Source organism: Macaca nemestrina, chromosome X, assembly GCF_043159975.1.
Source record: "Macaca nemestrina isolate mMacNem1 chromosome X, mMacNem.hap1, whole genome shotgun sequence".
NCBI lineage: Eukaryota > Metazoa > Chordata > Mammalia > Primates > Cercopithecidae > Macaca > Macaca nemestrina.
Genome location: NC_092145.1, coordinates 129,915,784 through 129,927,829, shown reverse-complemented (window position 1 = coordinate 129,927,829; position 12,046 = coordinate 129,915,784). Strand labels below are relative to the sequence as shown.

Sequence of the window (12,046 nt, the reverse complement as noted above, 5' to 3'; positions counted from 1 at the left end):
AGGAGCGGTGTCTGCCAAAGGGCAGTACTCATCTCCGCCCCAAGCCAGGCAGCTGGAAGGCTCCGCTGTCGACTCGCCGGGCCCCCACGTGACCTATTGCGCGGGCCACCGCCTCCACCGCGCCCAGGCCCCGCCCCCGTGACGTCTCTTCGCCCTCCGCTTGTCCGAGCGTTCGACTCTTTTGCGTTTGCTGATTGGCTAGCCCAGGTGACAGCGCCCACCCCCACCCCCCTGACCCGCCCCTGGAGCCTTGGAGAACGCGGTGGGGGGCGGGGCCTGAGCTGGAGGGGCGGGGTGAGAAGGCTGCGCGCGGGTAAAGGGGCCGCCTCGAGCGCGGTCCGAGCGTTCAGCGGACGCGCGCGGCCTCGCTCTTTGGACTCGTCACCCGCCCCTCCCCCTCCCGCCGCCGTCACCCAGGAAACCGGCAGCAATCGCCGGCCGACCTGAAGCTGGTTTCATGGCAGCCTCAAAGAAGGCAGTTTTAGGGCCATTGGTGGGGGCGGTGGACCAGGGCACCAGTTCGACGCGCTTTTTGGTGAGCCCGGGGTGACATTTGAAGAGGCGCTGAGCCGGGGCGGGAGTCGGGGGACGGAGGGGGTGGCTGTTGTGTCCCCATCCCGCGTCTCTCGGACCCGGGGCCCCGGCCGCTGGGCAAAGGAGGGAGGCCGGAACGGGACCTGCCACACTGGGGGTGCCCCACCCAGGCCTGGGGGACCTCGGCCTCTCATGACCCCCACGGCCGAGTTGAATAGTCGCAGTTTTGGTGGCGGAGCTGGGTCACCTACTAATGGGGTGACCCTTCCCCCAGAGGGAGCAGGGACTCTGAGCATCCGCTTAGAGCGGCCGGCTTGCAGGAGGGGACAGGTGGCCACAATGACGGCTACCGCGGTCTTCCCTAGGAGCATTTGGCCTGCGAGACACAGGACGTCCTTGGATGGGGGGAAAGCTGTGTCACGGCTGTGGTAGCTAACACAGCGTCCTTTCCAGCAGTAGAACGAATAAAGTATTGGAGTGACGATGCGTTGTCATCCTCTCCCACAGAAATTGCAGAGGGTTGAATACTGGGGAGGGTGGCAGAACAAATTAGGAAACAGTCATACTACACTGCTTTTGCCAGAATCTTTATTTAATTCCGAAGACTCGCAAATTTCAGTTCTGAGACTTTGCCCATTACAAACAAATGATTGTCCTTACTGTGCTTCACAGCATAAAGCGAGACGGAAATTCTGTTTCTCTTTTTATTTACCATGTGTGACAGCACAGTTTTACCGCAAAAGATCGCTATTTAAGTGACTCTGCTGATTAATTTTTGTGCAATTAGGAAACTTGCTCTTAAAGTGACCTAGCACTGAGTTCAGTAAGATAATTTAAAAGTAATTGAGACCGGGCGCGGTGGCTCACACGTGTAATCCCAGCACTTTGGGAGGCTGAGGCCGGTGGATTACCTGAGGTCAGGAGTTCGAGACCAGCCTGGCCAACCTGGCATAATATAAATTAGCTGGGCGTAGTGGCGGGCGCCTGTAATCCTAGCTACTCGGGAGGCTGAGGCGAGAGAATCACTTGAACCCGGGAGGCGGAGGCTGCAGTGAGCGAAGATCACACCACTGCACTCCAGCCTGGGCAACAGAGGGAGACTCTGTCTCAAAAAAAAAAAATAAAAATAAATAAATAAATAAATAAATAAATAAATAAATAAATAAATAAATATAATTGAAATGAATGCCTGCTGATAAAAGCCCATGCTTTCAATGGATATTTGACTAACTTGGCAAGTTGATGTAAATATGTAATGATTATTTAGCTCTTCACTTTACCCCAAATCATGTTTTCCTGCGTTATTTAGTATGTATGTATCTATACATATATACACTTATGTGTATATTTATACATATGCATTATACATACAGTGTATATATTTTTTCAAAGTTCTGTCAAAGCTGGCACTTGACTAAAAACTGCATTTGTGCTTTGATCCTGACATATCTTTTTTTGTCTAAAGTGAGAAGCTTTCAGTCTAATTTTGGTTTGAATCTTATTTAATGACTTACCTTGGTTTGAGCTGCCAAGCATAGTTCCACTGTCTCTTGCACTGTTTATCTTTTGATCACCCAGGGCAGGTTTCACTTTGTCTTATATTGCTAGAAATGTTTATAAAGTAATCCTGAATCAGAAGTAAGAAAGTCTGCTTAACTGGATTTGATTAATACATAATATACACGATCATCATCATCTTCCCACTTAAGAAAGACCATTAAGACATGTGCCAACTAACTGTGGGTTGATGTTTAAAGCCATATTCAAGAATTGCCCACACAAATGCCTGCAGGGACCAGGCAGGTAGAAGGGGGAAAGCAGACTAGAGAGATATCCAGGCCAAGGGGACAGCTAGTAGCTGCCAAGCAGGAACGCAAGCCCAGTGCTGCCAGATTGTCAGATTAAAAGCAGGTAGTCCAGAGTTTTCAATGAAATCTTTCAATTCTTAAATGTTGGCAATTAGTTTATAAGGCACTGTGGGGGCCATACCAAGCATGGCAGATGTTCTCAAGTTTATACAGCCTTTGCTCAGTATGAAAATGGGTAAAATATTTCATAACTTTGTAGGCTTCCTTTAGGAGTCAGCTTGAACTGTCCATGCCTTCTTTTTGACTCATTATTGCTGTCCATGTAGCCCAGCAATCTTCTTTATCCACTGCAGGTTGTTCTTGGTCCCTCAGGTTTTGTTGCCCAAAAGACATCTTTCTACATCAATGAAGAAGGACTTGATCAACTTCATATTGCTACAATTAATTGTTCAGTGTGTAACATGAACAACATGAGCCTTCAAAAATTGGCTCCTGTTTACTGGGCTCTGTGAGGCCTGGTCTCATTGCATGTAAGCGAAGATGCAAATTCAGAAGATTCTCATCCTGCTTAGAGAAGGATGTATAAAAGTTGATCAATAAAATGGCCCGCTCCTTGAGAAACAACTATGAAAGAATGCCCTAGAGGCAAATAAAAAAGCTTAGAGATCCTGTGTGAAATAGTGAAAAACTTGGGAATGGTTTCGCAAGGTATTTTTTCCTTTGTTTATAAGGAAAGAGGTTGCTAAACCACTCCCTGCAAAATGCAGATAAAAGATTTGCTGAATAAGTGCTTCAATCACAAGGTGATTCCCGGGAGTTATTCCAGTCATATTACTCCATGTTGTAATTATGACTGAAAAATAATTGCTTACCTGTCAGGAAAGAATACAGTGGAAAAGAACTGTCATAAGGAAGCTTATAAGATTAAAGATATTTAAGTAATTTCCTGACTATTATTCATTAAATTTGCATATTTAACTTGACTTTCCTGAGACCAATAACCTCTGCAAGCTTCCTTCTTTTTTCTCGGTTTGCAATATTAGCTTTCTCCCATAAGGAGAAAAGACTTTATCTGAGCTCTCTCATCCCAGGGAAATGCCTCCACCTCTATCCCCCATATCTGCTTCTCTACCTCTAAATAGTGGCTTAACTGCCACCTTTTAGTGTAAGTCTTCCTCAAACCGTTATTCAGAATTTCCCCCCCTTCCTATAGCACTTTAAAAAATACTTCTATTAATAGCTCTTATTACACTCCCCCCTTGTATTATAATTGTATACCTGCTGTACTTGGGAGCAGGGACCTCCTTTTAAGCTATTTGTCATGTTGACCAAGATGTTTTATGAAATACAAAGATGAACAGCACTTAAAGACTGTTCAGAGTGTTTTATACATGTTTATTGAGTAGATTTTTATTTCTCTTTAATAAGTTAACTGAATTTTTTTATTTTTTATTATTTTTATTATTTTTTGAGATGGAATCTTGCACTGTAGCCCAGTCCAGAGTGCGGTGGCATGATCTTGGCTTACTACAGCCTCTGCCTCCCAGGCTCAAGCGATTCTTCTGCCTCAGCTTCCTGAGTAACTGGGATTACAGGCATGCGCCACCATGCCCGGCTAATTTTTATATTTTTAGTAGAGATGGGGTTTCACCATGTTGGTCAGGCTGGTCTTGAACTCCTGACCTCGTGTTCCACCCACCTCAGCCTCCCAAAGTGCTGGGATTACAGGCGTGAGCCACCATGCCCGGCCAAGTTAACTGAATTTTAATTCTGGTTTTCTTTCTTACCTCTTAAAACTTTCTTGGGTACATTTGGTTACTTAATTTCTTACATTTTAGTGGTAGACATACAATAGAACATGTTCATTTCCTCATCAAATTGTCGAATAATTAATCTTGGGACCCCATGCATATGCTTTGTACAAGCGGAACATTTCCAACTTATCTGATAGGAAAGTGAACTGCGGTTGGCACATGGTAACTCAGATTGCAGAGTAGGAACTTCTTGGAAAGAGAATTAGTGTAACAGGAGCCATTTCTTTGTAAGACAAAAGTTTCAGCTTAAACAATCAACTTCCTTCTTTAATTTGGTAACTTAATTTTTTCCCCCGCTATGATGATTTTTTTAAATACTTTAGTATGTTGTGGCTTGAAATGTGTCAGGTACTATGTTGAGGACCTTTCCAGCATTATCTCATTTAATCCTCATAACTCTGTGATGTAGATAGTATTAGTAAGCTTCTTTACACAGGTGATTAGACTGTGGCTGAGGATTGCGCCCAAGGTCACAGAGTAACTGGTAGAGCAAGGATTCAAGTCCAGGTCTGTTATAATCTGAAACCAGTCCTCCTGACTACTGCCTTGGGTTCCTCAGCTGTCTAGAGTACTGCAGAGGGGAGATGAGAGAAGGGGAAGGCCACCTTCTCGCCTATTAATCAAGTGTCAGTTCTGATTATCATCACAAATGAATGAATCTTCACCATGACAAACATACTTATAAATTGGTTTTGCAATCTATAAAAAATATTGCATTTGAATGAATACTGTGGGTTATGATCATCTTGTGACTCAAATTCAGTGGGTCCTAGGCAGGGCTCAGGTGTGTCACTGTGGATAATGGTTGCGTAATCATTTTGTTTCAACAGACAATACATATAAAGAATGACTAGAATTGTAGCTCAGTGTTTGCTTTGGCAGGAAGCATTCCCTTGGCCCCAGCTGTCCCATCATACTTAGAGATCTCATAAGGCTTACAGATGGATTTCCTCTTTCCTTCATTTGTTTATTCAACACATATTTATTAAGCACCCATTATGGGCCAAGGACTAATGAACAATAAATTTGGTAAAACTGATTTGGCTCACAGCTGGAATGAGGCCACTCTTGTGATAACTAGAGTTGTGATTCTTTGTTTTTTTCTGAGTCAGAGTCTCGCTCTGTTGCCCAGGCTGGAGTGCAGCGGCACGATCTCAGCTCACTGCAACCTCCACCTCCCAGGTTCAAGCAATTCTCCTGCCTCAGCCTACTGAGTAGCTAGGATTACAGGTGTGTGCTACCACAGCTGGCTAATTTTTTTTGTATTTTTAGTAGAGACAGGGTTTCACCATGTTGGCCAGGCTGGCCTTGAAATCCTGACCTCATGATCTGCCTGCCTCGGCCTCCTAAAGTGCTGGGATTACAGGCGTGAGCCACCGCACCTGGCCAAGTTGTGGTTCTTTTGTTGTTTCTTTCTTTCCTCACTACATTTGCTTGTTTCCTTGCCCGTCACGTTACACAAGTACCAGGAATACGTTCTCAACAGAGAGCTGCCACCCACTCTTGTCTTCTTGTCTGTCACAAGACTAAGTGGTAAGAGCTTTCAATTTTGAGCTTCTTGAGGGATAGAACCATGTCCTTTTTCTTCCTCAAAGCCTGACACAGCATCTGGCACATGGTAGACACATGGTACATGAATCAACATTAGCAGCAAGGGACCTACAAGGACTCAGGTGTGTTGACTGGAATGCTTGGATTAGAAGAATAGACAGATAAAACTTGAGGCATCTTGAAAAAAGTCAAAATCAGAAACTATAGCTGTATTTGATGTATGTATATGCCATTTACTACAATTTCTTTCTTTCTTTTTTTTTTTTTTTCTTTTTGAGACAGAGTTTTGCTCTTGTTGCCCAGGCTGGAGTGCAATGGCGCGATCTCAGCTCACCGCAACCTCCGCCTCCCGGGTTCAAACGATTCTCCTGCCTCAGCCTCCCCAAGTAGCTGGGATTACAGGCATGTGCCACCACGTCCAGCTAATTTTTTATATTTTTAGTAGAGATGGGGTTTCTCCATGTTGGTCAGGCTGGTCTCGAACTCTGGACCTCAGGTGATCTACCCGCCTCGGCCTCCCAAAGTGCTGGGATTACAGGTGTGAGCCACCGTGCTCGGCCAATTTCATTTTTAAGAAAAACATAATTTCATTTGCTATGTTTTATTTACTTCTGTGGCTTGTTGGAAGATGCCTTTTCTGGTCAAATTTGGCATGGAACGTATTTGTGGCTAATATTTTTATTTTCAGTCACTCACATTTATGTAGTATCATGGTGTTCTCAAGAGGGAGTTTACATTTCTGAATAATGTCTTATCACATGGTAAAGTTTAGTGTGTCATAAAAGAGTAGGCTAGGCTAGTGGGGAAATCACATGGGGAAGGAAATGAATGTGCACATTTATGATAGGACAGATGAATTAGTCATAGGATGAGTGAGGTAAGCCTATAGGGCAGTTACTTAGTCAAGAGAGCATTTCAGCGCCCCACAACTCTCCTTCTTATAAGGCAGAAAATACATGTGTTGTTTCAGAAGCTAATTAAAAAAAATTTTTTTTTGTTTTTGAGACAGAGTCTTGCTCTGTTGCCCAGGCTGGAGCGCAGTGGCATGATCTCAGCCTACTGCAACCTCCACCTCTTGAGTTCAAGTGATTCTCCCACCTCAGCCTCCCCAGTAGCTGGGATTATAGGTGTGCACCACCATACCCAGCTAATTTTTGTATTTTTAGTGGAGATGGGGTTTTACCATGTTGGCCAGGCTGGTCTTGAACCTCAGGTGATCCCCCTACCTCGGCCTTCCAAAGTGCTGGGATTACAGGCGTGAGCCACTGGGCCCGGCCAAACATTTTTTTATAAAAACAATTTTCCTTGTTTTTTCAGTTTTTAATTATTCTCCTCCTCCAAATCTGGAATTGAGTCATAGTTTGTGCATAGAGCTGAATATAGACCTGGAGACTTCCAATTCTAATACTACCACTTATAGGTAATAATAATAATAATAATAATAATAACGTAGCAGTAGTAGCAGCAGTGACAGTAGTGGTTACATCTTTCGAGTGTATACTGTGTCTGCACTGAGCTAAATTCTCATCCTATGTTCACTTGCCTTGTTTCTTCCTTTTTAAATTACCCTTCACCCAAAACAAAATCTGGAATTGAGACATGATTTGGGTTTAGAGATGAATATAGAACTGGCTTCCTATATTCATTATTCAGAATTAGTGATTTCTAATCTTTATTCTGTCATCTATTAGTGGTGGTGGGAGTAGTAATTGTAATAATAGTAATTATAAAATCAGTAGCGGTAGTAGCAACAGTCATAGTGTTAACACCTTTTGGATGTATACTCTGCCTATTCTATGCTAAATACTCTTCATTAATTACTTTAGTATCCTTTTACAAACGAAAAACATAGAGGCTCAGAAGAAAATGTCAAATAGCTGATGTGGGCAGAGCTGGAGCTTGATGTCCCCCAGCTCTCTGTGCTTCCGGGGTCTGTGTGTGCTCTTTGCCTCGACATCACACCAAGCATGACGTTCTCAACTACCTTTCTGGCCCACACAAAAGTCTGAGAACGGATCTTTTTTTTTTCCTTTCTTCTTTTTTTTTTTCGAGACAGAGTCTCTCTCTGTTACCAGACTGGATTGCAGTGGCGTGATCTCGGCTCACTGCACCCTCTGCCTCCTGGGTTCAATTGATTCTTCTGCCTCAGCCTCCTGAGTAGCTGGGATTACAGGTGTGCGCCACCACGCCTGGAAAATTTTTGTTGGTCAGGATGGTCCCGATCTCTTGACCTCATGATCTGCCTACCTCAGCCTCCCAAAGTGGCTGGGATTACAGGCATGAGCCACAGTGCCCAGCCTGGATCTTTTTCTTTAAGCTTATGACCTGAAATAGAAGCAACTGATCACTGGATATCTCCACTTCAGTGCCCAAGCAACACCTCAAACACACATTATCTAAAACAAAATTTGCAATCTCCTATGCGTTCCTATCCTGAAACTACTGCTCCTACCCTATCCCTTGTCTGGTAAACACTGCCTACTCAGTTGCACTGACCTGTAACTTCTCCTCCCTGAGTGTTGCTCTTTTTCCTGCTTGTACCTCCTGAATTAAGTATCTCTCTGCACTTGCACTTCACTTCTGTCAACCTCATCGCAGCTGCCCTCCTAGTGGAGGCCTCTGTATGTCTCACCTGAACTGCAGACACATTGCAACTGCTTTTCCTGTCCCAGCCTTGCCTCCCTCTAATCCTTTCTCATCAGCAAGTACTACGCACCCTCGCCCACCTGTACACCCTGCACTCCTACGCACACTGTCCCACATGGACTCCCTCTGTTCAACCTGAAGTCTTAGTTTAGAAGTTACCACTTCTGAGAGCCCTTCTCGGACCCTCAATTCTGGGTTACCTGTCCTTTCTCCTCTTCATAGCCCTGACACAGCCCTATGTGAGGCAGAGGTTGCAGTGAGCTGAGATTGTGCCACTGCACTTCAGCCTGGGTGACAGAGCCAGACCCTGTCTCAAACAAACACCCCCCAAGAAAACCAAATGACCAGGCTAGACATTGTGTAAAGCAAACGACACAGCCACTGCTGTCTTTAATTGACAATGATTTCTGAAATCTACTTGAAAAAATCAGACTAGCATTCTTGCCTCTGGGCACTGTGTTTTAATGTGGAGTTAATTACCCTGTACCATAGAGTCTTGTGGAAACATCATTAGCCTTCTTTGTACATTTGTCCATCTGCAGACAAATGAATGGCCAGAAGGCTTCATATGAACCTAGATATATGAGGAAAAAATTACTCTAGAACTTCATGTCCAGTACAATAGCCACTGGCCACATGTGGCTACTGATTACTTCAAATATGGCTAGTCTGAATTGAGTAGACTGTAAGTGTAAAATATATACCAGATTTCAAAGACTTAGTAAAAACAAATCATTAATATTTTATAGCCGGGCGCGGTGGCTCAAGCCTGTAATCCCAGCACTTTGGGAGGCCGAGACGGGTGGATCACGAGGTCAGGAGATCGAGACCATCCTGGCGAACACGGTGAAACCCCGTCTCTACTAAAAAATACAAAAAACTAGCCGGGCGAGATGGCGGGCGCCTGTAGTCCCAGCTACTCGGGAGGCTGAGCCAGGAGAATGGCGGGAACCCCGGAGGCGGAGCTTGCAGTGAGCTGAGATCCGGCCACTGCACTCCAGCCCGGGCGACAGAGCGAGACTCCGTCTCAAAAAAAAAAATATATATATATATATTTTATATCTATCACATGTTAAAAGAAGTTTATAGATATATTGGCTTAAATGTGTTATTAAAATTAATTTCGTATGTTTCTTTTTACTTTTTTAATGAGACAACTTAGTATGTGGCTTGCATTTTTGGTTTGGGTTATATTTCTATTGGACAGGCTACACTAAGGTGGTGTCAGTCTCCTAAGTTTCAGAGCTTTAATGAAGTCGGGAGGTTTAGGCTCCATCCTGGTACATCCAAATGTTGTTTGATTGGGTGGCTTCATGGTCTAATACAGCAAATAGAATTTACCAAAATCCTTCTGTTTTCTGTGTCTCTTCCAAAGATCCATGAATTCATTTTAGCATAAGGGCCCTGACGTTGCCCTAATTAAAACTAGGAGGTGATGGAAGAGGGGTCTCACTCCATTCAGAGCCCCACAGGTCTGCTATTGAGGTTTTTTATTTATTTTTTTTATTTATTTTTTTTTTTGAGACGGAGTCTCGCTCTGCCGCCCAGGCTGGAGTGCAGTGGCCGGATCTCAGCTCACTGCAAGCTCCACCTCCCGGGTTCCCGCCATTCTCCTGCCTCAGCCTCCCCAGTAGCTGGAACTACAGGCGCCCGCCACCTCGCCCGGCTAGTTTTTTGTATTTTTTTAGTAGAGACGGGGTTTCACCATGTTAGCCAGGATGGTCTCGATCTCCCGACCTCGTGATCCGCCCGTCTCGGCCTCCCAAAGTGCTGGGATTACAGGCTTGAGCCACCGCGCCCGGCCTGCTATTGAGGTTTTTATGAATTCAGCCAGCAAAAAGGGACACCTTGTCTCCCTTCCTCCCTCCCTCCCTCCCTCCCTCCCTCCCTCCCTCCCTCCCTCCTTTCTTTCTTTCTTTCTTTCTTTCTTTCTTTCTTTCTTTCTTTCTTTCTTTCTTTCTTTCTTTCTTTCTTTCTTTCTTTTTCTTTCTTTCTTTTTCTTTCTTTCTTCCTTCCTTTTTCTCTTTCTCTCTTTCTCTTTCTTTCTTTCTCTCTTTCTCTCTTTCTCTATCTCTCTCTCTTTCTTTCCTTTCTTTCTTATTTCTCGGAGTTTCAACGTGTGTACCGGGCTGGAGTGCAATGGTGTGATGTTAGCTCATTGCAACCTCCGCCTCCTGGGTTCAAGTGATTCTCCTGCCTCAGCCTCCTGAGTAGCTGGGATTACAGGCATGTGCCACCACACCCAACAAATTTTTGTATTTTTAGTAGAGACAGGGCTTTGCCATGTTGGCCAGGCTGGTCTCAAACTCCTGACCTCAGGTGATCCACCTGCTTCAGCCTCCCAAAGTGCTGGGATTACAGACATGAGCCACTGCGCCCAGCCAACACTTTGTTTCTTAGCCTAGAGTCCTTTAGGAATTTGAGAGTAGCAGGGAGCAGCAGTAATATGAATAACAGTAATACAGCTGGAGTTTCCTATTGTAGTGAAGTTTTTCTGCACATAAGTGTTTCTCACTTTATGTGATAATTTTTGTCCTAATAAGTATATGTAATACACCATATTTTTTGGACATTCAACAAATACTTATTGAGCACCAACTTTGTGCCCTAGTTCCTAGGGATACTTCAGTGAATAAAACAGGGCAAATGGAACTGACTTCCTAGAGACACACCCTAATGCTAATGGAGCTGGCATCCTAGAGACATGCCCTCATGCTGCCTTGTAAATCACAGGGCTATCACATGGTATATGATGTATGATGTGTCAAGTTAACCTTTGACTTGTAAGATATTTTATCTTCTCAAAGGACTTCAGAATTTGCCCTCTTGCTTTCATTATGTTTATTATTTCCTCCAGAAAAGAGGAAAGGGAGTGTGTGTGATGTAGAAGGAGGAAGGCAGCAAGTCACAGACTCAATGCTTTTTATTTTCTTAGTCTGCATTGAACAGGTAATTTTCTCCCACAGGAAACCTAAGCATGGAAACGCTTTACTAATTGGAAGTTACTTCACTGCTGTAATTAGAGTAATTTTGGAAGTTAATTTTAATCAAAATATGCATCTTACTCTGTAAGAGTAAGTACTTTGGTACTCAAATATAGATACTACAACATGGAAAACAATATATATGAAAAACTTGCATATAGCATCTTTTTTTTTTTTCTTCAGACAGAGTTTCACTCTTGTTGCCCAGGCTGGAGTGCAATGGCGCGACCTTGGCTCACCGCAGCCTCTGCCTCCCAGCTCCTGGTTCAAGCAGTTCTCCTGCCTCAGCCTCCTGAGTAGCTGGGATTACAGGCACGCGCCACCACACCCAGCTAATTTTTGTATTTTTAGTAGAGACGAGGTTTCACCATGTTGGCCAGGCTGGTCTGGAGTTCCTGACCTTGTGATCCACCCGCCTCAACCTCCCAAAGTGCTGGGATTATAGGCCTGAGCCACCGTGCCCAGCAAAACTTGATATATTTTAAAAAGTGTTGTTTTTAGTAGTGCTAAAATTGTAGAGGATTGTATAGCACTTCTTTGTTAGTTTTCATCCATTGGTTTTAATGTTTTATATCAAGGGTCAGCAATTTATGACAAGCATGTCACAGAGTACTCAGCTGGATAGAGCCAAGTATATACTTATTCCTCTACTAACAAGGACTTTATTACCTTTTTGTTTTTGTTTTTTGTTTTTTGAGACAGAGTTTTA

At 44.0% G+C, this 12,046-nt stretch overlaps 1 protein-coding gene across 10 annotated transcripts in view; it reads left to right on the top strand.

Annotated features, from left to right (window-relative positions):
* Window positions 1-339: 339 nt before the first annotated feature.
* Window positions 340-12,046, top strand: part of LOC105490354 (glycerol kinase) — an 82,685-nt gene continuing 70,978 nt past the window's right edge. For 4 of the 10 annotated variants that reach the window (XM_011755874.3, XM_024795574.2, XM_011755876.3 and 1 more), the window contains exon 1: window positions 342-535. In XM_011755874.3, coding sequence (XP_011754176.1) covers window positions 458-535 — 78 coding nt within the window. In that variant the 5' untranslated portion in view covers window positions 342-457. Of the gene's footprint in view, window positions 536-12,046 lie in introns of all 10 variants that reach the window. The other 6 variants (XM_011755877.3, XM_011755875.2, XM_071088654.1 and 3 more) reach the window with 3 other exon arrangements.